Here is a 24,864-nt window from a genome sequence, read left to right on the forward strand (position 1 = left end):
GTTTTATTATTAATTTGCACACTCCTATTTTCATAAAAGGAGAAGTATAATCATTATCAATATAGTATAGTATAGTGAATGAAGCATTGCATAAAAGAAGCAAGTATGAAAATGAAAGTGTCTCCCATTAGCATTCTGTGTACATAACAGTACAGATGACGAGGAGTGACATCAAAGTGATTTGCTTGTGGTGTTTTGGTGCTTTTCTGGTGACTTTGAAGAAAGCAGTGCAATATCTTTCAATTTGGTTAGACAACACTGGAGCTTTCCTTTTGGAAATTGCTGATGGAAATTGCCTTATTGCTGCCTTATTCCTAATACTGTACTGCATTAAACAAATTAAATATTTTAACATTTTGCTTTATCCACTCTTAAGACTTAATATCACTGAGCAGAAAGAATACCTCACTTATGCATTTCTGCCAATTAATGTGGAGAGTCAGACATTTACTGTGCAGGTGATCTCACAGAAATGAATGACATCATGGGATTATCAGTTTTCCCCACATATGGGTTTCATTTAAACTTGTTGGAAAATTCTATAAGATTTTCTTACTTTTCCCATGGATATTACAATAATGTACTGTCTCTAAATCAAGTAAGAAATATTTTGGTTGGAGATTTGTTTGTTTAATGCATAATTTATGCTGCTTAACTATCACATTCGTGAAAGATTTACACATGTTGAAAATCCATTAAAATAGATGAGCCTTTGACCAGAAGAGCTGTGTATGTTTAATTATGGGTTTTAGTATACGTACAATATTTGCTTTATAAGGGTTGTTTAATAGCATGTACCCGGTATGTGGTAAAAATGGCAGTAATAAATGGTTTCATAGTTCATGACACTTGGCCCTTATTTTCCCAATTATGGATTTATATTACCCATAAGTTAGGAATTGCAGCCTTGCATAGAAGTAAGGGTTTACCATCCAACAATACTGTATAGCCTTTTTAAAAGAAAACCACTGACCTGTTGTTTACACATGTGAACTGAAGGTGTTGAGACTTATGATATTGTTTCTTGCCAGTATTATCTGCTCAACAAAGCTAGAGTGAGGAGGCGGCGGGGAGGGCATGGATGTGGGGTCCATTTATGTCTGTCAAAGTTTCATTTCTGAAGCTTAATTCATAAAAAAAAGTTAATATTAATTTTTTTTATTCAAATTAACCTACTGGGAAAGCAGTGCATTTTGCTTATAAGTGAAAAGTACCGTACTGGCTTTATTTCACGTGCAAATTAATGTTAGGACGAAATTTGAATAGAAAATATGCTTATAAATGTATAATTCTTAATGAAGAATTTTGTTTGTACTTCAGGGTGGACACGAAAGTTTTAGTCACCACACCAGGCCGGAAGGAGGGTCTCCACCATGACCAACACATACACAACCATCCCGGGTCAATCACCATGGGATTCTCAGCTGTGTTTCCACCGAGCGAGTGATTTAACTACTGCAACGCATGGAAGGAGCCCCTATGACACTGCCCATCCCATTTAAGCCAGCTCCGGGTCAGCTCTGCTGGTTGTCTCTCAGTAGTTATGAGTTAAAGAAATAAATTAAAATATTTTGATATTCCATAAGAAAAGAACCAAAATTGACATTCATCTGTAAACTCAAAATTACTGACTCTGTCAACTCAAAAGAGATCTACTCCGACCCAACACCACTCTGCGGTCACAAGCATCCGTCTGGTGAAGTGCTGTGCTAGTCATACCCTCTGAGGGGCAGTAAATGTCATTCCCGAGCCTGAGATATAAACATTAATCTATGGTGCTAAGCCTTCCTGGGGATACCATAAGTACAGACAGCCAAAGGAACTCATGTGAGACAGGCGGCTAATGGTGAGTGCTAAGTGGTCCCCTGTTAATTGTTACCAGAAGCACCATGGTGCAATCAGGACTAATATAAGGAAGATGAGGCTCCAAGTGTTGATCAGTCAGTGGTGCGCTACTCTCACTGAACGATATTATCCCTTACACATCCTCTGTTTCTGTGGCGCATCATACCTCATTTCTCACTTTTCTTATGGTGGCGGTCTCCTCACTCACTTTGGTACAAAGCTCTCACTTGTGAATATGTTTCACCACTTATATATCTATTTATTTCTGAATATAATTGTAAAACCTGGGCATATGTCCAATCAGCTGTTTGCCCAGATACATAAATATTAACTTCATACATTAATGCATAACACATATAGAGTGTAGGTGTTGTGAACTAGTTTTTGATACTGTTGTTTTGTACAAGAGATTATAAAGTAGCAGAGTAATGTATTCTTGCATGAGCAATCATCTTTACCCAGATATTGCTGCCACTTGTCCAGGAAATGTGTTCCGTGCGAGGTAGGCAGGCTGACTGCTCTCCTTGTTTATGTCTATCACTTAGATGATAATGATAATTTGTAGTTTGTTGATTATCAAGCAGAAGCATAAATTTCTAGTGCCTCAACTAGGTTAACCTAGCATGTACAAAACACAGACATTTTGGAAGTTGTGGCACATGAACTAGCACATGCAGGAGGCATATGGGTCTTTTACCATTGGTTTTTACTATATTTATCATATGACCAAATTGTTTTAATCATACATCATTTTTATCGCTTTTAAGGCATTATCAGGCATTTATTTTTTATTGAAGTTTTCTTTTGCAAAGAAACTGTGCCTGTGCCATATGCCTGCTGATGGAGCATAAGTCTTATGAGGAAAGTTACTGTTAAAATGTGTCAGGAAATCTTCTTTATTTACTTGAGTTCCAGTTCTGAATTAACTATTGTATATGTTGTGTAAAAGTATATACCTGGCAATGAGAAGCAATAGGTCTTTTTTCTTCTTCTTTTAGTTTTAAATAAATCTATTTTAGTTTAAGCGTTGAATTAAGATTTGGAACATTCCAATTCAAGGGATTCACGGGCATTCTTCACTTTGGTTATGCATTACTGTACCTTGGTGGTCTTTTGGCATAATCACTGACATCATCCATCATAATAATCATCACTGTTGCTGCTCCACATTCCGCATAGCTAATTATCATTATTGCTGCTAAAACATTGCATTTCTGTCTTTGTCTTTCTGGTCTTTTTTTAGATTTTTAATTCACCTCTGTATAGTTTCCTTTGTAGATGTGTAATATTTTTCTTCTGTTCTCTTCATTTTATTGCTACTCATTGCAAGTCTTGAAATTTTGACATAGATTTATAACTTTTTCTGTATTAATGAAGAAAGCATTAATCTGACTATAATGTACATGTTACAGACAGCAGGTAACAGTATCCCTGCCACTTTTAACATTAATGCTGTATTTCCTATCTTTCGCCTACTTACAATGTGCACATCTTTCATTAATTGTTATTATTATCATCATTATTTTAAATCTGATTATGGTACGTTTTCCAAAAATCTATACCAGTGAAAATTGGAGGTGATCTTAGCCTTTAACAAAAATAAAATTATTTTTGTACCATTTGAAATCTATTGCCATTAAATCAACTATAAACATTATTATATATATATATATATATATATATAAAATCACAGATTGACTTAGATCTATCAGGATATGGTGTACAGCTGTTGAATTCTAAGAGAGATTTATTTTTGGAACCAATATTTTCAGCACAAGTATGGTGTTGGGATGAATCTAAGTCACCCTGTGCTCATTTTCTCATTATAAGTGAGGTTAAGGAATCTGAACATTTAATATTACCTCTGGGGATCTTTTAAATGTGTTGTGAATAGAAAATAATCCTAACAGGGATAATTGATTGTTCAGAATCCTTGATCTCTTCATATTTTTTACTCTTCCACTCTTCAAGATACTATGTTCACTGCAGAGATGTTTAATGCCCATTTCTTTCACGACTTGATTTTAGGAAAAATGAATTTAGTTTACTTTTTTCTAATGGCATTGAATTACTTGACTGTTAAACACTGAAAAATTGTACATATTTCTCTCATGTCTTGTAAAGAAATACACAAGTGTTCTTTGTAAAAACTGTACTCTAAGAATATATTTCTATCTCCATATGATGATTCTCACAAGTGTTTTTCCTATGATGGAAGCCGTAGAAATGCTTTTTAACTTTTCTTAATTATTTCACACCAGTGCCTATTGATAACTTTTTCTGTTAAGAGAGAATCATCACTTGAAGATTAAGTTTTATATGAAACAAACCCAAAACAGGAGTAGCCCTGGGATTGTAGGTTCTCTATTAGATTCTATAATTAATGCTAATAATTGAGATGGGATTAATAAAGTGTTTTATTTAGAGCATTTCTTTTCTTACAGTTCTCCTCTACAAATTATCTTATCAAATTCCTTTTTCAAGTACAGTATGCAGGTCTTCCTGAAGTCTGTACTCATAAGAAGAATTTACTACCTTCCTTTATTTGTGTAAAATATTCAAGAACTTGCATATGGTTTCACCCCCTCCACAGTAATTCCAATGCACTCATTCTAACTCGTTCTTCAGCTTGTCGATATTATGTGGTCTTGTGTCTAATGAAAGTAGTGGCATTAGATACTGACTGTGGGGCCATGGCACCTTATCTACTTCTAAGGCATCATTTCATACAACCAGTTGCACAGGGTGGTTCCAAAATATGGAGGGGCCCTTCTTTTGAAAAATTCAAATGTATTAGTGGTGTATCATTCAAACAAGGATCCAAAAAACTCTAATATTGCTGAGTAACTAATATCTCTGGTATTTTCTTTGAGAAAATAAGTCTTAAAGAACATTTCCATGATAAGCACACACAATCATTCTGAACATGAAGTTCATCTGTCCAACAAGGATTCCAATTGCTTTTATACTGACAATTGACTGTTAATTGTCTTATTTAAATGACTGGGGATTTATCATTGAAGATAACACCAGAAAACAATGTTGGTTATGCCTCAAAATTATACATTAACTCAAAACATTTCATTCGCCAGTGTGCATCATTATCACAAAGCTCTTGGATGGACCTTACCTCATGAGGAAGGAATTTGGGTTGCATTAAAGTTCTAGCAACAGCAGAACAGCTACCTCCTGCTTCTTGAATTGTTTTCTTCAATTAATTTCTTGGGTTTCTTGTTACAAAAAAAAACAGCCTGACATTAGGAAGAAGAAATATAACTTGTAAATTATGTGGCACGGACCCCTTGTGAGAAGTTTAATAGATCTAGATCTAACTTTGCTAACATTCCAAGGCCATCTATTTTGAGTAAGAATGTACAAAGAATTCTTCGAGCAAGCAACCAGTGAGGATGAGATACCTCTGATGCAACATGCTCTGGGTATTTGCATCTAGAATTATTATTAGTAGTGTACAGTATATATATAAATGTCACAGTATTGTATACCCACATGGAGCCATTATGCATCCCAAAGTCGCGGTCAGAAATATACAAAACCGTAAAAAATTCAGATGACACACCTATGTTACAGTGTAGCCATCCCATTCCCATCATTGATGACACAAACTTTAATATATATCAAATGTTGCCAACTGGACCCGCTAAACCAAGGACTATTGCACTAAACACTCCGAGTATAACTTCCTTATTTGATATTCCTTGGTGTAAACAGCATCTTGCCGTCATTTGTTAAACCATAAGCCTGAGTGACGCCGTGAGGGAAGGTTGTGCTACTGGCTGCTCTGTGGTGAGTAAATTGTTAGTATTTTTATTTTCATATTAAGTTACATGTGATGTTAGAGTTGGTCAACCACCACCATGGTAGTTTATCAACTCAACAAGTAGTTACTGAGTGTTATTCTGTCATCAAATAAAAGTTTATGGTTAATATTGACAACTGACCTAAAATGTTAAATACATTTATTTTACATCGAATTTAGTTAAGAATGAGGGTAAATTTATATTAGAGTACATAATTCGTTATTATTTTTTGTCTCAATTATAAGTTCAGACAAAAACAGGCGATTTTCTTCTATGACACTTTCTCCCAGTTTACCGTAACCGAGATACGTGGTTAATAGCACCAACCAAACCTATGAAACCTTACCTACCAGTTTTGTGCAGTTTCATCATCCCAAACCCAATTACAGCATTAATTTTAGTAAAAAAAAACTAATTATATTGGACTAACTCGCGAACGAAATTGATTGAAAACAATTATAAAAATGCCGGATTTTCATTGTTATATTATAGTGGAGACTGTTGTACTTTGTGGAAATGTTAAAAATGGATATATTTTTTTTTTTTAAATAAACGCTACTTAACATTTGTGGGTATGAAGAACAGATCTAACCAACCAAGCCAAACAAACTTACCCAACCTCACCTAACTTCCCCGGTATATTAAACAGAATGAACTTACTATGTATGATATGATGAAATTTGAGGCATTTTCTGGACGTGAGATGATATGGCCGCATCAGCTCTCTGCAGCCCCGGAGGTTAGTCCTATAATTAACCAAAAAAAGTGTCGTAAAAACATAACCTATTATTTTGTGTGCCCTCATACAAAAAACAAGTTTGAAAACCACTGGTCTAGAGAATACATGTACCCTGTATTCTCTAGCTTAGTCTAATTAATTATATAATTTAATGTTCACATGCAGTCTACAAGGTCATGGCGGTAAACAACTATAATACAATGTGAGAGTTTGTATTAAGACGAGGTTTTGCTACCTCCACTCCCATTGATAAGCATTAACCAATTGCTGTAAAAATAAGCAAATGAAAACATACAGTATTTTTTGCTTTTCCGCGCGGCAGCTTATACCTCCCTTCAGCATTCAACTACAGTTCTTATCTAATGATAACTCGTTTAAAAACTTGTGAACGAAGAAAATAAAACTGACACTCCTTCAAAAGAAACTGTGTACAGTATTTTGTTGTTTCTTTGAAATATATAAAAGCTATTCTAAATTGTTCTGGGGTACGTTTAATTACGAACACTCGATAGGCTACATTGTGTTAAAAGATTCCTATTTTAACGTTGTAGCTGAAATTATTTAGGCTTACCCTTTGAACACGGCAAATGTAATGTTGGTATTGCTCCATTCTTAATCCCCACAAGAGTTCTTGATAATGGTAGTCCAAGCAGTTTATATTTCAAATTCTCAAATACACTGGCCTCAAAATTGGGCGCTGCACACATTAAGGCATTTTCAGCATTTATAAAGTCTTTCATCTTGCACAAGTGAATCCATCTTCTCAGTTCCTTATCCTTCGGAAAGTGATGGAAATTTATATCATCACTTAAACTCAACCAAAAACTACTTTCTTTAGTTGCAACGAGGTCCTCTAAGCACTTATCTATTTCATTTAATGGGGCTTATCAATCATGGAAGAAGCTTAAGTTATAATAATGCGAAGAAAACATAATTTCGTGGGTAAACATTGGTAGGACTATAATTTGTTTAGTTACCCATCATGAGCAGTTTTCTGTGTTTTTAATATTTTCCTCAATCAACAGATGGCACTGGACGTATTTATGTTCTGGAGAGTTGTTGTTGTTGATATATATATCTATCATCTGTCCACACAAATTTATTAAACCTGCAAAAAGTGAAATATCTTCAATGTCACGGCAAGAACCAATTGAATATCAATATATTCATCGGAGAGCTGGACATGTCATGGTGGCCTTTGACAATCGCTTATTCGTATGGGGTGGATATATGGTAAGGTTTATTAACTGATGCAAGTCTAATATAACTCTTGGGTCTATACTTAGTTACTATGTACACGTACCTAGGCAGAACTAGATTAATCATATCAGGTATTACAAAGTGGTGGATGTCAGTATTCTTTTCGTAGAGCTTTCTATATTTTGCCTTTATAGCCTTGAGTGATATTGAACATAATGTGATTTTAACTTTTTTTTGTTATAGAATCATTCACCATTAGGTTACATCCTAATGCAAAAATCAAGCAGACGTTAAAAAAAAAAAAAAACATTTGATTTGCTTGCAATAGTGTTGTCATCCCATACTAGACTCAGCTTAGCTTAGGTCAGGTTAGGTTACTCCGTTCCTTCTGCAGTTAGAGATAAAGATAAAAGTTATTGGAGGAATTGGCACTTAATTCCTATGATTTATTGCAGTTAGTTTTTGTATGTTTGTTTTATTAATAAAACATAAGTTCAGCAGGGAGAAGAATAAAATTGAACCTACAAAAGTACTGTTAATGAAAATGTACTTTAAAGCATCATGGTCTTGTCATCATTCCTCTGTCAGTTATACTCTGGGACGAAACCATTAATGACAGTTGACAGCTTGAATCAACATAAACTAACATACTGCTAATAATCTTAGATTATTTTTTGGGCAAAGGTGGTAATACTAAACACGAAAATGGAAACGACAGTGCACAGAACCTAACAAAACCTGACCTAACCAACCTAGCCTGCCTAACCTTACCTAACTTCGTAACCCGAGGGAGGGAGTGACATAATAAGCAGAAAGAACTTACTTTAATATCAGGTACCAATCAAGTTCAAAATTTATTAGTTTAAGAGTGAGCGACAGCACGCAGTGCCACGAGAGTATTTTCAGCGAAGTATTTATAGTAAAAAAATTATTTCCTTGCATCCAAACACAGAGACCTGAAATTACTGTACTGCCATTTGATAATTTTTTCTGCCTTTTTACACCATAATTTCCCTCGGCTTTCATGCCCTGCCCATTACAGTATAGTAGATAGAAGGAAACGAGAATTAAAAAAAAATTAATTAAATGAAAAAAGTAGCTGATCGTTTTTATTGCTACTTACTATCACCAAAGAACACATGTGGAAATATAAATATTTCTATAGACTCCTTCAGGTGCTAACCATCTTCTCCAATACAGTACAGTATTACCACTTTTTGGTTCAACATGAATTGATATGGTTAATTTTTTTTTTTTAATTTGTCCTCATAAATCATTTAACCTCACAATCTTCTTGAGAGGTTGTTGTCGACAAGATCATGGTGGTTTTAGAGCCTCAATCAATGCTATTTTTTGTAAGTTCATAGTATACTTGCTTTCTGCTTTCCCTGGAACTGTACTGTACAGTATTTGCTACACTCATGGGTGCTCCAGGCATTTAAGATGAATTTACGATTTTACCACCAAACATATTCAAATATACTGGGGGTTCCCAGGTTACAAACGGGTTCCGTTCCTGAAGACGTTCTAAAGTCGGATTTGTACGTAAGTTGGAACACATGCTATGTGCATACCACACTTACAGAACAATGTTTGAAATCCCACTATATTGTGGAAGTCCTTATATTCATCTAAAATCACTGAATTTCAGACTAAAGAAGAAATATAATGACAAAATACAGTAAATGAAAGTAAAAAATAAGTCATCAGGTAAATAAAATACAGAACTATAAATTTCAAGTTTAACCCCGTTTGTATTGCCCTGGCGTTTGTAAGTTGGGGACCCCCTGTACTGTACTATACAAGGCATGTTCACTAATATTAAATCTTTAGAACAAAAACGACACCTCAACTGATTTGCTTATTTTTTGATCTTTCATCTTTCAGGAGCTGCCTCACTCGGAACCTTATACCCTTATGACACCAAGCAAGTGCTTATACCACCGTGCCATAGATGTTTTCATGTATGATCCTATGCTCAAAACATGGTATGTAAACTTCCTTGCTTCATTTTTTTTAAAACAGCATCATATTTCTTCCTGTAGTAAATACTTGGTATACAGTATTACAAGATGCTTTGTGCATAGATTGTATTCAGTTTTCACAGTTAAAGGACAATCTGCAATATGGTTATGAAAATGTGATAGGAAATTAATTTCTATTTTATATATTTAACTTGTACTGTACTGCAGATACACTTCTGTTCATAATGATCGTTTTTGACACTGTGTTATACTAATTGCAAACCTTCTTACCTGTAACAAATGGGTTCTCTAATCAATTGATTAACCCAAGACAATGGTTTCATATATCAAACAGGTTTACCAAGTTTATCATTGTTATACACTGAAAGTGATTGGAATGAATCCTAATGGGCTAACTCAGGCACACTGAGCACTAATGAGTGTTGTCAATTTACAGTACTGTACAGGTATTAACCTAATGGAGGGTCATTTCACCTGTAGTGAATAGGTTTAACCTTGGTGACCAAAGATATTGTATGTTATTTTATTATAAATGTACATTATGCATAAATACTGTACTTTGAATTTAGATATTAATTTTTACAGCTTTGAGGTAACTGTAATTGTTAAAGCTGTGAATATCCAATGCCTTTAATAATAATAATAATAATAATTAACGGTTTATTGAAAGAGCTTGGCAGCCAGAAGGCTGAAAATATACAGTTACATATTTGGGGAAATGGTTTCGAATTACAAATAATATACAAGTAACATAAGTGACACAAATAAGACATAACTAGATGGGGAAAAGCTCAAACTACAGTTTATTTCAACATAGTGACAGTGCAAGGGTAGTGTTTACTGGGAGTAACACTGGTTTATTACAAGTTATTGATATTTTACAATGGTTGGGACTGGGCTGTTCTTATAGCCACTGTCTGTGCAGGCTGGATGGGTTGTGGTGTCGAACAGCATCTCGGACTAGGGATCTCAGGTGGTAGTAGGAGCCGGTGTTCAGGATGGTGTAGAAGCTTACCAAATTTGCAGATGAGGTCGTGGTGATGGTCAGTGAGAGTCGAAAGGGTCAGTGTGTTGGCGCTTGATATGTGGAGTAGGAAGGAGAGAATAATCTTGCATGCCCTCTTTTGCACTTTTTCTAGGTGTTTACGTGTGTGGCATTTAGGAGGAAGACCAGGTGGGGAGGCATAGGTGAGCTTAGGAAGTATGAATGTTGTGTAAACACTGAGGAGCTCGGGTGCAGGAACCCGAGGGACTTGAGTCGGCGGAGGAGGTGGAGACGAAACTGGAGGATTTGACAACTTCACTGACGTGTGGTTTCCAATTTAGTTTGTTGTCTGGAGGACGCCGAGGAGCGTGGAATCTACAACCTGAGTGTGTTCGGACCTAGAGTAATGGAAGGAGGTGGGACAATGTCGGAGGAGAGGTTGATGTGCATAACCATGGTCTTGGTATGGTTGATGGTGACATGGTTGTTGGTGGCCCAGTTTTGGAGACTGTTCAATAAATCCTGAAGGGCTGTATAGTTGCCTTTTTAACTAAAACATGTGCATGTGGGGGGTTTTAGGCCATTATGTCACCTTTTTTGTATAAACCTTTAAGTAACTTAACCTAACCTAAGCAAGGCTTCATTGCCTCTTAAATAGAGACATTATTTTCTAAATTTAATAAATATAACTTGATATTCAGTAGACCAGTGACAAGTTGTTCAGTGACGAAATGTCTGCCCACCATATGGGGACAAGGATTGGGTGGTCTGGTGGGATTATTGGGCATACTACCCAGGGCACCATCTTTTCAATGAAACCTAGCATGACAATCTATTTTCTCATGTAAGGAGACCAATTAAATGCACTACTGTACAGTAACTGAATGCAGTACAGGCAATCCCCAGGTTATGAGTTAGTTCCTTTCCTGGGGACGTTGTTAAGTCGAAAATGTAAATACGTAAGTTGAAACACATGCTTTATATACATCTAAAATCATTTAATTAAAGAGAAAAGAAGAAATAGAATGACAAAATACGTTAAAAGAAGTTGAAAAATAAGTCCAGGTAAATAAAATACAGTGAACCCTCGAAGATCTGGACTAAAAGGGGTGACCACCTGTTCAAAAAAGCTGATTGTCCGACTTCCGGTGAATGTAAAAAAATGTATAAAAACGACAAATAATGATATAAAAAACACCAAAAATAAATATCGCATTTTTTGGCAGATGAAACGCACCCCCATTTTAGCAGGGAGTATTTAGGAAGAAATTTTTGTGTGTAATTTCCTCCTGTAGGCTTAGTTTTTTTTAAATAATGTATACAGTACCAGTAAATGTGAGGAATAAATAAAAATAATACTAATAAATAAGTTTAAAAAAATACTGTATTGCCAATACAGTAAATAAAAGCCAAATGACAGCTTAACATAGTCGCCATTTGCATATATGTACTGTACTCCTTGGTTCACCATAGTAACGAAGACCAGCTGGGACGCCAATTCCCTTGTAATGCTCCCCACCCGCTTCACTCTGCGCTCTCCTCCCGTTACGTGTTTGCCCTTAGGACAATTATTTCTTTTACTTTTTTCACTAGGTATTTATGGTGTGGGCATGTAACTGAGTAAAAATATATGAAGAAAGTTACGTATACCTGTATCTACCTGGAAATGCGAGTTGAAAAACCATAACACCTCACAGCTTGACCCAGTAGCCTGGTGGTTTTAGTGACCAGTCTAACCTGGCTAAAATGTCATGATTAATCACTTTAAAACACTATTATATCAGTAAACACTAATAATAACATTAAATCCAGTGAAGTATGGCAGGGACTTACTCGACTCACTCACTCCCCTTACTCGCACCTGTTGCCAGGTGTTTGATCAAAATAGGTAAGGGAGAAATACATATCTTGTAGTTTAATTTGAAAACAGTGATGGGCACAGTGATAAACAAATTATACAAACCATTCATTTACCTACGATAACATAATAAGAAACATTGTATCATTACTAGAGAGAATTAAATAATATTCCCACAAACAACAATTAACAACTGTTTATGTTGTTCACCTCCTCGGGCACCTGTGTCCAGCGTGACCGACCAGTCAACCAGCGCCCGTGGACTTAAAATGTTCTTTGCTCCGTTTTGGAAATGCTTTTTAGGGAGGCTTTTTAGCTCAGAATCCCCAAATTTTGTGTCTGAATCTTCCGAAATCCGGATTTGTTGGGTCCAGATCTTCAAGGGTTCTCTGTACTGTAAATTTAAAGTTTAACCTTGTTCGTATCAACGGATGTTCGTAAGTCGGACGTTCTTGACCAGGGAACTGCCTGTACAGTATATGAATATATCTATCAATCAATCATTTATGTTTTCATATACAGTATTATTCTGTAGTATATAGTGTACTGTATATATACACAGACAAACCAACACAAATATATATGAATATATCAAATTGTCCATATATCTTCAGGACTCGCAGAATGAGCAATGGGCGCATTCCAATGCAGCTTTCGGGATCTTGTGCTGCTGTTCACCACCAACACATGTATCTCTTTGGAGGTATTGTCCATCATGTTGTGTTTCAAAGTTGAATTTATCTGTAAATTTCATCAAAATTAAAAGATAATCTGTTGAGTGTTCATGTTTTTGATGAATGGCATGGATTGATTCTAGGATGATTATATGAAAACTTGACTCTGAAGTATTAAATAAATGTTTGGAAAATATAGGAAAATTGTGTAATGTTCGGTAATGTAGAAAAGTTATGTTTCCATTCTGTGATTGTTTATGGTTCGTAGATTCTGCATACCTATACAGTATATGGTGGACTTGAGGCTCATTCTGTACTGTATATGCCAAGGCTTACCTCCACCATTTTAAATCCAGGACTAACACACTAGTCATATGTCAGTTCCCAGCTGAGAGTTACAGAGAGCGGAGCATATGTCCAGCTCACCCTTGACTGCTTGTGCAAAGAGCTAAGTTCCAAAACCCATATTAATAAAAGTATATAAGGGACAATAAATAGGAAATACCCTGTACAGCAGATTTAGGTGTTATTGTGTATTATTACAAAAATTGGCTACTGTAGTTATCAATTGTTACAGGAGATTAATTTACATTTTATTCCAGCCCTCTTGAGTCTAAGTTAACCCAATAACTGTGCCATTAGGGAAATCAAGGGTAAGACACAGAAAAAAAGCAAATTAAAGGTTTTTTATAATGAAATTGAAGATATTAAACTTAGAAGCTATAAAAACTGAATAAAAAGTTTGTACTGTACTCACAATGGGTGGTGAGTTATGAATCTTTGAAATGAGGTGGATACAGTGTAGTAACTGGCAACTACTGAGCCCTGGTTGTTGTTGTGATACAAGAGGTGGTGTTTGTGACAAACGACAAGGTTGTGGTGGTGCAGCCCTTTCATAGGTGGCGAGCCAGGCTGTGTCATCATAGGTGTGGGGGAGGGGCCACTGACAGGATGAGGGGGGAGGAGGTTGTTGAGGTGTAAATATTTTTAAATCATTGCAAAATGATGACATTAATTTGTTTTGAGGCTTCTCTAGCCTTGTGTCTCACTCTGCAGTGTCTACCATTCATCGACTTTGCATTCATTGTATTATTTTTGGTGCCCAGCTTTATACTCATGGTGCCAAATGTCAATTGTCTTAAGACAACGATAGTGCGATTTCAGTAAATCAGCTGAAGACGATGGTAGCTAACCTCAGGTTTTGTCATATACCTCAGTACTGTACATAACTGGGGCCTGCAGCCCCTCAAAAAAAAATTAATAAAAATAGTGTGAAGGGGGTTCTCTTGGAAGGGAAAATGGTTTTGAAAACTAATTGATAAATAATTTTAGAATAAGAAAGGATAAATAGAATTAAGTAAAGATTGTCTTTTAATGTAGTGTACGCTGTTTTGAAGTGATATGATCTTGTGAAAGACTACAGTATTTTTTTTTTTGTGAGCACTGAATGTATAGGAGAGAGAAAAGAACAGAGTGATAAAGTAATATTGCTGAGAGGTGTGTTCAGTTAATTATGTGAGGTGATTTGCCTGCATTAAACTATCTAAAAAGATGGATGAACAGTTTGCTTTAGATTGTACACAGCACTGAGTATGGATTGAATGAATAAAGAAATATCTAAATTTTTTTCTGGTAGGTTGGACAAGCAATACTTCAGATAAGTATGAAAATAGTTCCAATTCACTGTGGCGACTACACCTACCATCACTGACTTGGGAACTGCTCTTTCCTGATGGTATTCCACCTTTTCCATGTGACAAGGCTGCTTGCTGGGTTAACAAAAATAGGTAATTGAAATCAAACATATACAGTATCAGCTTCATTTATCTAACTTTCATGTTCATATTTTATATTCACAATTTGATAGTTAAGGATAATTTGGTACCTGTATTTAAATTTTATTGTACTGAAGTGAAAATATAAAATAACCTGTACCTCAACTACTACTGTATGTACAGGTAATTTTGAAATAAAGAGAATGCCAAATATCACATTCTTATCAGAAATTAGAATAATATTTACTGTACATTGTTACTCTTATTTCCAGGTTCTACATATTTGGAGGTTTTGGTCCATACAAAGAAATGTATAAAATGCCTGGTATCACTGTTAAGTTCGTGGCTGACGATGTATTTCCTAGTGGCTGGACAGACCAACTGGTATATTATGACATAGGTAAGTTATTATTTGACTGAAACCCTGTGATGTTTTGCTCCTTTTTACAATCAAATACAATACTGTATACAGTAAACAGGTCAGATTAATTTGGGGAGACACCATGAACTTTTTTCTTAAACTCATAATTTTCATGTTAGATAAAATTTACTGTCTTACTCCTTTGTCAATAACACTGTGTAACAAATTTTAAGTTTTAAAAATATACTTGCACCATTTAATGTCAGATTCACTAAATCAACTATGCTCATTAGTAAAATGAAAACCATTTTTTCATAGCACATCACATTTTATTGAAATTTGATTGAATTTAATTTTATAGAGTAAATTCAAGGCTTCATTTGCATATGTGCTTACAAGACTTTGAATACAATTAATGTGAAAGAAGAGAAGACACAAGACTTATGACTACAAACACTCCCGGGTCACAGATACGTTCTGTTCCTGTAGGCTATCTGTAACCTGAATTACCAGTAAACTGGAAAGTGACCCTCCCATAGGTAATCATTGAACACACATATAGGGTAGTACACATATTGTATATAGTACTGTACAATTACTATACTGTACAGGTATGGAACCATTTATCCAGAATGTTTGGGACCTGGCATTTGCCAGATAGGTATTTTTCCGGAATTTGGAGCACCAGGCCAATATTATATCGTAAACCCTCTGTAATTAGCTGTGATGACTGTTCAGATCACTAGATTCGCCCCTAAAAGTAGCTATAACTCTACACTGTAACACTAAAACTTAAAATTGTAGGCATATCAATAACATAAGCATATAAAAGCATTAATAAGAGCATAAAGAGAGCACAAATTATAGAAGTTAGCGTTCAAACTGCATCACAGTCGCCCCTGGTGCTCGCCTAGCGATGCAGCAGCGTTCCTAGCAACAGTACTGTGCCATGGACCCTCTGATCTCCACACACACACACACTCGCCACACAGCTTTATGGTGGAGGCCTGTAGATACGTAAAACTTTATACCATATGGTAATTATTTATTTAATATATTTTTACACTTTCCATATGCAGGATTGTGTGGATGTAACTGAGTAAAAAATTTTTTTTACTATACCCCTGGTATATCTAACCGATATTATGAGCTAAAAATACAGCACTCTACCCACCAAAAAACATCTGCCCATTAGTTCCCTAATTTATCATTGTTATAACAATGTTTGTTGTTTTATTACACGAGTGACAGTCAAAATGGAATTACAGTTTAGTACTGTACAGTACTGTATTTATGCTTTTATACAAATACCCCTAGGCATACAGAGAAATGTGAGTTACTGACATACAGTATTCACTTTTCCCCTCTACTTTATGGTGTAATGAAGACTACCAATAGGACACATGATCAAAGACCTTTGTTCAGAATATTTCGTTTGTTGTTTCATATTGTATGACACCATAAGTGTAAAGGTAGTTCTTGTGTTGTGTATTATTTTTTCACATATGTATATTAATTTTTCTCTAAGATAATCAGGTGTTATGGGAAATCATCATAAACCTTTTGCTTAATAATAGAGGTTATGTAACTTCCATCTCATGATCATGTCTACTTTCAGAAACTAATATGTGGGTGTGGCCAGAAACACATGGACCAAAACCATCACCTCGAGCAGCACACACAGCAGATGTCACAGGAGACAAAGTGTATATTTTTGGCGGACGTTTTAAAGATGTTAGAATGAATGATTTACATTGCTTGGATCTTAACAGTATGAGATGGAGTGGCAAGTAAGTTACTGTACACTCTTACATCTACCATACAGATTTGACCCTTACTTGGGACTTAATATTTTCACCAATTTGCTCTAAATCAAAATACTGTAGTAGTTTCCTGGCTTACATACAACCGATTTGCAAAATTTCACCAACATTAGTAGTCATTTTGTATCTACGTATATTAAGATATGTGTGCTTTTTTAAATCTCTGCTCCAAAGTCTTTTCCCTGACCTTGCTGAAACAAAATACTGTAAGAATAATTATGTAGACCATGACAGTAGGTATCTGAAAGGCTTCAAAAGAAAACAACAACAGAATAGAAGCAAATTTAGACATTACTCTTTATGGAGGCAAGCAAGGCACAGGAGTATCATGTATACCAGTACACACACACACACACACACACACACACACACACACAATATAGATAGATAGATAGATAGATATATGTACTGTATATCTTTTGTATATTTTCAACTTTTGGCTGTCTTATTTTCAGTAAACCATTAATTTTATTGTACAGTAATCATCATTATTGTTATTATGTAGGGCAAGTGGCCATGGGACAAGTTTCAGTGGTGCAGAGGGGTAGATCAAGCTTGGGAATTAGGACAAGACACAATGAAAATGACCTTATTGATCTTGTGAAATAACCAGGTATCTGATAACCAGCTTTCAAATCCGTGCCTAAAGGAATCCAAGATGTTCAACCACTGAGAATATAGAAGCTTATTGAGAACAGATACTTGTAGATTGGTGACTTCCAAGGTAGGATCGTTTGTGAGAGTTTATGACAGTGAAAGGAGTGCTCTGGTTGAGTGGATACAGCGCTCACCTCCTGTTCCATGGGTCGGTGGTTTGGTACCCGGGTACTCCCAGTTAACCCAGCTGTAAAGGGTACCTAATTTTACAACTTGGGAAAGTGAATGCCATCAATTGCAATCTCAGCCATGCTGCCTCCTTGTGAACTGAAGGCTTAGTATACAGTGTGCTTTATCCACACTGTCCTTAATGGGCTGTCTTCTTTATGAGACCCACTTTCACTTTTCATGTCAGGGAACATTCCTGAAGTTTCATGCCAGACAACTAACTCCCTCCCCAGGGAACCAAAATTTTCTTTCATTTACCTCAAGCCAGATCCTTTATTAATCCTACAATTATATTATGAAAAGTGAGTTCACCCATGTTGTGTACTCTCCAGGGCGAGTTTTGCATGTTTTTCTTATTTATATTTTATATTTTTTGGGGTCATTTAATTAGCGAATATTTTTCAAATAATGTAATCCTGAGGTTCTCCAATATGCAAGGTTCTGATATACACTATATTGTTTTATTATTTTCCAGTTTGACGGAGAGTGCAATTCAAGAAACTCCCGAGGGTCGATCCTGGCACACATTTAATTTTGTATCAAGAAATAAGGCTGTTATTTATGGTGGTTTCAATACAACACAACAAGTTTTAAGTAAGTTTATGTTGAAATTTTTTTAATTATCCTCTTAAAAATTCTGCTGCTCTAAATTAATATCAAATCATATACTGTACCTGTAATCAGAGGTTTTACAACAATAAAAACTGGACTGGTTGACTCCTGTATTGCTGTTACCAAGTCTTCTGTGGTTAAACCTCTAGAAACCCTTTGAGATTATCGGATGGGGACTTTTCAAATCTAAGTACAATACACCTTATAAATATAATCAGAACTGTATAATAGGGCTTTTGGAAATATATGTTACCATTTAAATTAAAAGAGTAGACAATTCATGATGTATCAGCAGTGCACACCTTGTCTGTCAGTTATTCATTATAACCTGTGATGACAGAACCAACTTGTAACTCATACCAAGCCACCTTCTCTCTGGGTGCAGATGCTTTTGTCTCGGCAACTCCAGGTGCCCACTAGGAGTAGATAAGTGCTATTAACTTAATTTTTTTGGTATATTTTAGAAGATTGGTTTTACATTGAGCCAAGGTAAGACATTTATTGCCTTCATATTACAAGAGTTGCTGTGGTTAATTACCCAATTCAAATATTCACCAGCAATTCAATACTGTATACATGTATGGAACTTACTTGATTCATGTTGTGTACTTGTGATACAGTGGATCCAGTTTTACAGTAACTTAACCTGTCTGGTAAGGATAGATTTAAATAGATCAGATATCTGGGCCATTCATAAATGGCTAGGTCCAAAAAGGGAATAAGAAAATAGGGATATTGGGTTTTTGAAAGGTTATGAGGACTTTTGTAGTCATTTGTTTTTGTTTTGGGATAGATAAGGGGAAATTTGTTACTTTAAGTTCTCTGCGAACTTCAAATAATTTTTAGGCAGAGACAACAAAAAGAATGCCAAGTTACTGGTTTGCTGTTTTACAATCTAGTGAATCATTCTAGCAAATGTGAGGAAGTGAAACAATTCTCCAAAAATAAACACCATTGAGGAGCTGAAAAGATATTTATCAAAGGTAACTTTTCCTCACAAGTGCAGGTTAGTGGCCTCCTATGATCCTCCCCACTATGACTGGCTTCAGCCACTTCCCCTCCCTCCAAAAGCCTGTGGTTAATGTGAGTGGCCACAGATCATGAGTGTCACATGGGAGGGGGATGAGAGTACAATATATGGGTACTTGAAATATATCACCTTTTTTTCTGCTTTGTGCTAAGGCCTACAATTTGGAATGTTGATGTGAGCTTTAGGTACTGTTATATGCAGTGTGTGACCAACTGCAAGGCTGGTGGCATATGCAGCTCATTTCATAGCACATGTGAGGATAATGTATTCATGGTGTTTCGAGTACTGTATTCAAAGCTGTTAACTGTAACTGAAGACAATTGGGGGACTTAGCTGCCCTCTCTTTTCTAAGAGTATGTTATAAAGTTGACTTGCATTGAGTTAGTATTGGTACTGGTATCACAGGCTATAAATGACAAATGATGGGTAAGGTTTGTACTGTTAATGTGATGTTATGACTCAGAGTCTTCTGCTTTATATGGCAGCATCTATTTCTATAATGTTTTGTAAGAGTTCTGGTTATATTTGGAAAATGCACCAAATCCTGGATTACTCCTTATCACTAACATTGAAGGGATTCCTGGTTTTTAACCCCACAAACTTAGTAACAGTGATATATGGGTCTCCAAGTCCAGTATATACTGTATATATATATATATATATATATATATATATATATATATATATATATATATATATATATATATATATATATATATATATATATATATATATATATATATATATATATTATCAGATTTCATGAATTGCTCTATTTATTTGTAACTACAGTAAGTATGAGCTTATGAAACACATCATACTGTTTCATTTAATTTATTTTATGTCATACTATCATCTGCTCTTTTCTATGACTACTGTACTTTCATTACAACTAAAATGACTGATATAAATTGCATGTTCCTGTATTCTTATAGTGATACAACAATATATTCCTTGTTTTTCTTATGAAATTGTATAATACAGAATGGGAATAGACATCACACCTGCTATATGTAATACAATAAAATAAAATAAAATTATTCGTCATACAGTACTAATTCATTGTTCTTTCTGTAGGCCTTTAACTGGAAAATCATAAAGTATCAGTTACTTTTAGATGTGGAACTGTAGGCCAGTTATTTTTACTAATTACAAAAGAAGAATTTATGCTCTATTCTCACCTGTGTAGTGCTTGTGTGATGCTACTTCTTATGATAATATTGTTCTCTATATTGCACTGTACCAGGCACCCTTTAGTAATTTAAAAGAATCAAAGTGAGCTTTAATAATGCTCTGTTCTTGTTTCTACATCTACCTAACCTTCGGAGTGAATATGTATTTTACTGCATGTGTGTACATGTACATAAATATTAATTAAATGACCAACTATTGATGTGTATATTTACATCAACTGTAATAAAACTATAATACCATACAGAAGGTTGTACTTACCAATGAAAAATGGTGCTGAGCCTTCAGTGGTGATCACAAGTTTTTACTGTATGAGTTACTGTACAGTACATTACGTGCTTTTTCCCGACAGAGCCTTTATTGTTGATTTGATCACTAATCAATCTTTTCATTACGAGGAAACCTTTACACATGCACAAATCTCCATACTGGTACCAATAGTACATATGATCATCTCAATTACACTGTACAGTAATAGGAAGTGAGGGATGCTGGAGGTTTACCCTCATGTATCCAAAATCACTACTTTCTCAGCTTATGTCATTACTGTTTATGGTTTCTTCACTGCACCACCATTAACACACTGTTTATGATTAAATGGCATCGTGTAGTTAAGGGTACACTGCAAAGACAATGTTTGAGCCATTATGTCTGATAACCCTGGATTAAGCACCTAAATCTGGTACTTTACTTAGAGACGTTAAAATTTTGATTGGGGCAGATAATGGAAAAGTACCGTTATTTTGTTTGTTTTCCCTCGGGAGAAGGTGGCCCTCATATTTCTTAAAATCTCATAATTTGTGAGGGCTAGAGTCAATATTGTTTTGAATTTTTTTTTATACTGTATTAAGACCACCCCCCCTATCTATGAAGTAAACAATTCATATAAATGATGGTCATTGTCTGGCCAGATCACTTTACAGTCACAGAAAAAAAGCAAAAATCACTCCACAGTCATCCAAACAGAGTACAATGTGAACATTAGTGATGTCCTCTCACTGTAAGGTAAAAAAAACAACCCACCAATGATAAATGCTGTAACGACACCGATACTGACCGATAATTGTTGAATCTCATGATCCCAACTGTAGACCATAGCTTGGTGGCACTCATGTTGACAACAACAAACATGGTCATTTTACTTGTTTGATAAGAGACTGACCACCATATGCCGGGCAGTGGGTTGCCAGCTGAGTGATGGGAGTGCGCATTCACACACACACACACACCCCCCTCCTTAACACACACCCTCACACACACCCTCCCTCACACACATACCTCAACCCATCCCTACTTTACATCCCCCTCCCTCACACCCACCCTCACTCACCCCTACCTCATACACACCCCCTACTTCATGCACATCCCCTCCTTCACCCACCCCCTCTGATCCTGTGTTTGGTGACCATATCATCCACTCTGAGCAAATGGATTAAAAGCTTAGATGCATTTTAGCCTCTCCTCTTCTCTCTTCTTTTCTCATTTCTCTCTTCTTTCTTCTTTGTCTTCCTTTCATCTTTATCATCTTTCTTTTCTTCCTTTCTTCTTGTCTTCTCTCTCTCTCTCTTTCCCTCATACAATACTTGTTCTTCCTCATTGACCTAAGTTTTATCCTTATATAAAAAGATACTGAACTAAATTTAAACATTGTTGAGAGCTTATTAGATCTTGGTACAATTTCTGGTGCAGAGGACATCTGGGTGCTAGATGTTACAAATGGAAAATGGCAGAAGTCACCCAATGAGCATGCCGGGCCTGTACTCTGGCACACTTCAGCAGTGGCATACCCAGGAGAAGTGACCTTTTATGGTGGAATTAAGAATAACCTTTTGGATTATTCACAGCCAAAGGTATGTCCTATTCTTGTCCTACATTATATCAAGAAAATGAGATGTAAGATACTACAGTACTAATCATTTTTCCAGACTTTTCCTTCTCAGTCCTTGGAGCTTCAACTTTGTACTAACAATAGAATGGTGCTTTTACTAAATGCATGACACTCATTTATAGTTATGGAAAAGAGCAGAACCATTAAGGTCATAAATTGAACCTTTTGATTACGGTAATACAAGAAATTTGTTACCAGAAAATTCTTTTAGTGTCGGTTTCTTGGTACTGTACAGTACTGGTACAGTATTTTGTCTTTTTCAAGGCATTCAGAAATTTGGAAGAAAAAATGGCTAAGTATTATAATTTGAAATATTGATAAAATCACACGGGAAAAGGGAAACAACGGAGCACCTTAGCTTTCGTCTTTAGTCAAGACATCTTCAGAGGCAACTGAAAGCTAAGGTGCTCCTTTGTTCCCTTTTCTCGTGTGATTTTATCAAGATTTATCTTATCCACGTTTTCATTGTGGATCTACATGAAATTTGAAGTATGTTGATAGAGATTTTATGACCAAATGCTCTCCATTGATTGACTGCTGACTTCTGTATTACCCACTGCTGATTAGAAACACAGATAAGCCTTTAACAATAATGGCTGGTATTTATCCATTAATAAGTAATAAAAGTATCATTCAATATAGTAAAGAAATGGGTTAGGTTCCTTGAAAACCATTTCAAGTGAATATTTGTGAAGTGAATAACATATATGGGAAATATTAGCTTCAATCCATTTAGTTTCCATCCATTACTTCAAGTAAGCAATTTTCTCCTTTCATACTATATCTTCTGAAAGAAGCTACTTATAAGTGCATTTTGTATCACTTTTATAGTACAGTACTTGAAGAATTATAGGTAGAATTCACAGTCCTCTGTATTAATAATGTTACAAAAAGGAGAAATTTATTTCTGTTGACAGCAAGATGGCCTTCCCTCCATGTGAAAGGAAAGATTTATGCCACTGGCTTGATAAGAGTGATGCTGTATAGCAGTGAAACATGGTTAGTTAAAGGGGATGACATACGAGTATACTGGCTTGAGTGAGCTGAAATGAGAATGGTGAGATGGATGTGCAATGTGACACTGAAAGATAGGAATCCTTGTTGAAAGCTAAGAGTGTGCCAAGGTATTGAGTGAATTGTCTTGCATGAGGTAGGCAGGAGATGGTTGGACAAGTGGAGAGAATGGATGAGACCATTTGGGTCAAGAGATGCAGGAGTCCTGATGTAGAGGGGATGAGATCTAGGAGTAGGCTAAGAAATGACAAAAGGAGAGACTTTAAGAACCAATGTTTGAGTGAAGAAGCTGTTGAGAGAGGCTGCAAGACACTGCACAGGATTATTGAGAGCTACCATCAGGTAATTGAGCTCACCCACGCAAACAAGGAAAATGGCCATAAAACTTTGATGCTGGTGATTTACAGGGCTGCCTCACTTATTGCAAAGGTTACGGGCATGAAACTCGTTGCAAATATCGAAATTGTGAATAGCGGAGCAATTTCTACCATAAGAAATAATGTAAATAGGGGGGATACTGGTGGTCACGGCCGTCTGATTTTAACGCTTGTTTTACTCAATACGTTTAGAACATAAAATAAATGGAGTTACAAGGGCATAATATCAAATAAACATCAATGACAAACACTTTGAGTTTATTAGGCATATACAGTATGTTTACAAGTACAGTATACTTTACGTGTGTGAGTGTTTGAATGTTTATGTGCGTAGGTGTGTGAGGTAAGTTTTAAACGTAGACTGTTAATTTACCTCTGATGTACTGTGTTGTTTGCTTGCTGAAGTTGGCATTAGGGGAGAGGGTGAAGGTTTACTGGGGTGAGAGGAGGCTGGGGTCGTCAGCCACCTCACTCTCCTCACTGTGTTTTAAGGTGCTGGGTCTGGTCGTCAATCCATGTACTCAACATCCGTTCCATACTCTCCATCTCAGCATCACGGAACCTCATCACCTTCGTAGCAGTCAGTGGTATTGCAGTCCCGGCCATCTTCTTGATCTCGTCGGCGCTTTTAACTATAGAATGCACCATAGAGGGAGCCAAGCCGTGCACATGCCCAATCACCGACGTTCCTTCTCCGTGTTCATGTCTTTTTACGATATCCAATTTCACGTCCACCGTAACTGCCACACCAGATCTCTTAGCGACATTGCTGGGAGTTTTAGTAGCTGGTCGCTTAGGCATTGCGAGGTCACACAAAACACAAGCCAGCACGTGTGAGACTGAGGCGAGCGGGAACGTATGGAG

General features: G+C 35.9%; 2 protein-coding genes across 2 annotated transcripts in view; both read left to right on the forward strand.

Annotated features, from left to right (window-relative positions):
- LOC121853706 (nuclear hormone receptor FTZ-F1-like) overlaps positions 1–4,271 on the forward strand; it is a 67,088-nt gene extending 62,817 nt beyond the window's left edge. The window contains 1 exon segment of the mRNA XM_042348042.1: positions 1,321–4,271. Within this exon segment, the coding sequence (XP_042203976.1) occupies positions 1,321–1,377 (57 nt within the window). The 3' untranslated portion in view covers positions 1,378–4,271.
- Positions 4,272–5,605: 1,334 nt separating this feature from the next.
- Positions 5,606–24,864, forward strand: part of LOC121853708 (kelch domain-containing protein 2-like) — a 31,182-nt gene continuing 11,923 nt past the window's right edge. Inside the window, exons 1-9 of the mRNA XM_042348045.1 lie at positions 5,606–5,649; positions 7,428–7,635; positions 9,490–9,590; positions 13,045–13,133; positions 14,741–14,891; positions 15,152–15,279; positions 16,859–17,030; positions 18,364–18,482; positions 22,411–22,571. Coding sequence (XP_042203979.1) covers positions 7,534–7,635; positions 9,490–9,590; positions 13,045–13,133; positions 14,741–14,891; positions 15,152–15,279; positions 16,859–17,030; positions 18,364–18,482; positions 22,411–22,571 — 1,023 coding nt within the window. The 5' untranslated portion in view covers positions 5,606–5,649; positions 7,428–7,533. The remainder of the gene's footprint in view (positions 5,650–7,427; positions 7,636–9,489; positions 9,591–13,044; positions 13,134–14,740; positions 14,892–15,151; positions 15,280–16,858; positions 17,031–18,363; positions 18,483–22,410; positions 22,572–24,864) is intronic.

This window comes from Homarus americanus, unplaced genomic scaffold, assembly GCF_018991925.1.
Source record: "Homarus americanus isolate GMGI-L3 unplaced genomic scaffold, GMGI_Hamer_2.0 scaffold13041, whole genome shotgun sequence".
NCBI lineage: Eukaryota > Metazoa > Arthropoda > Malacostraca > Decapoda > Nephropidae > Homarus > Homarus americanus.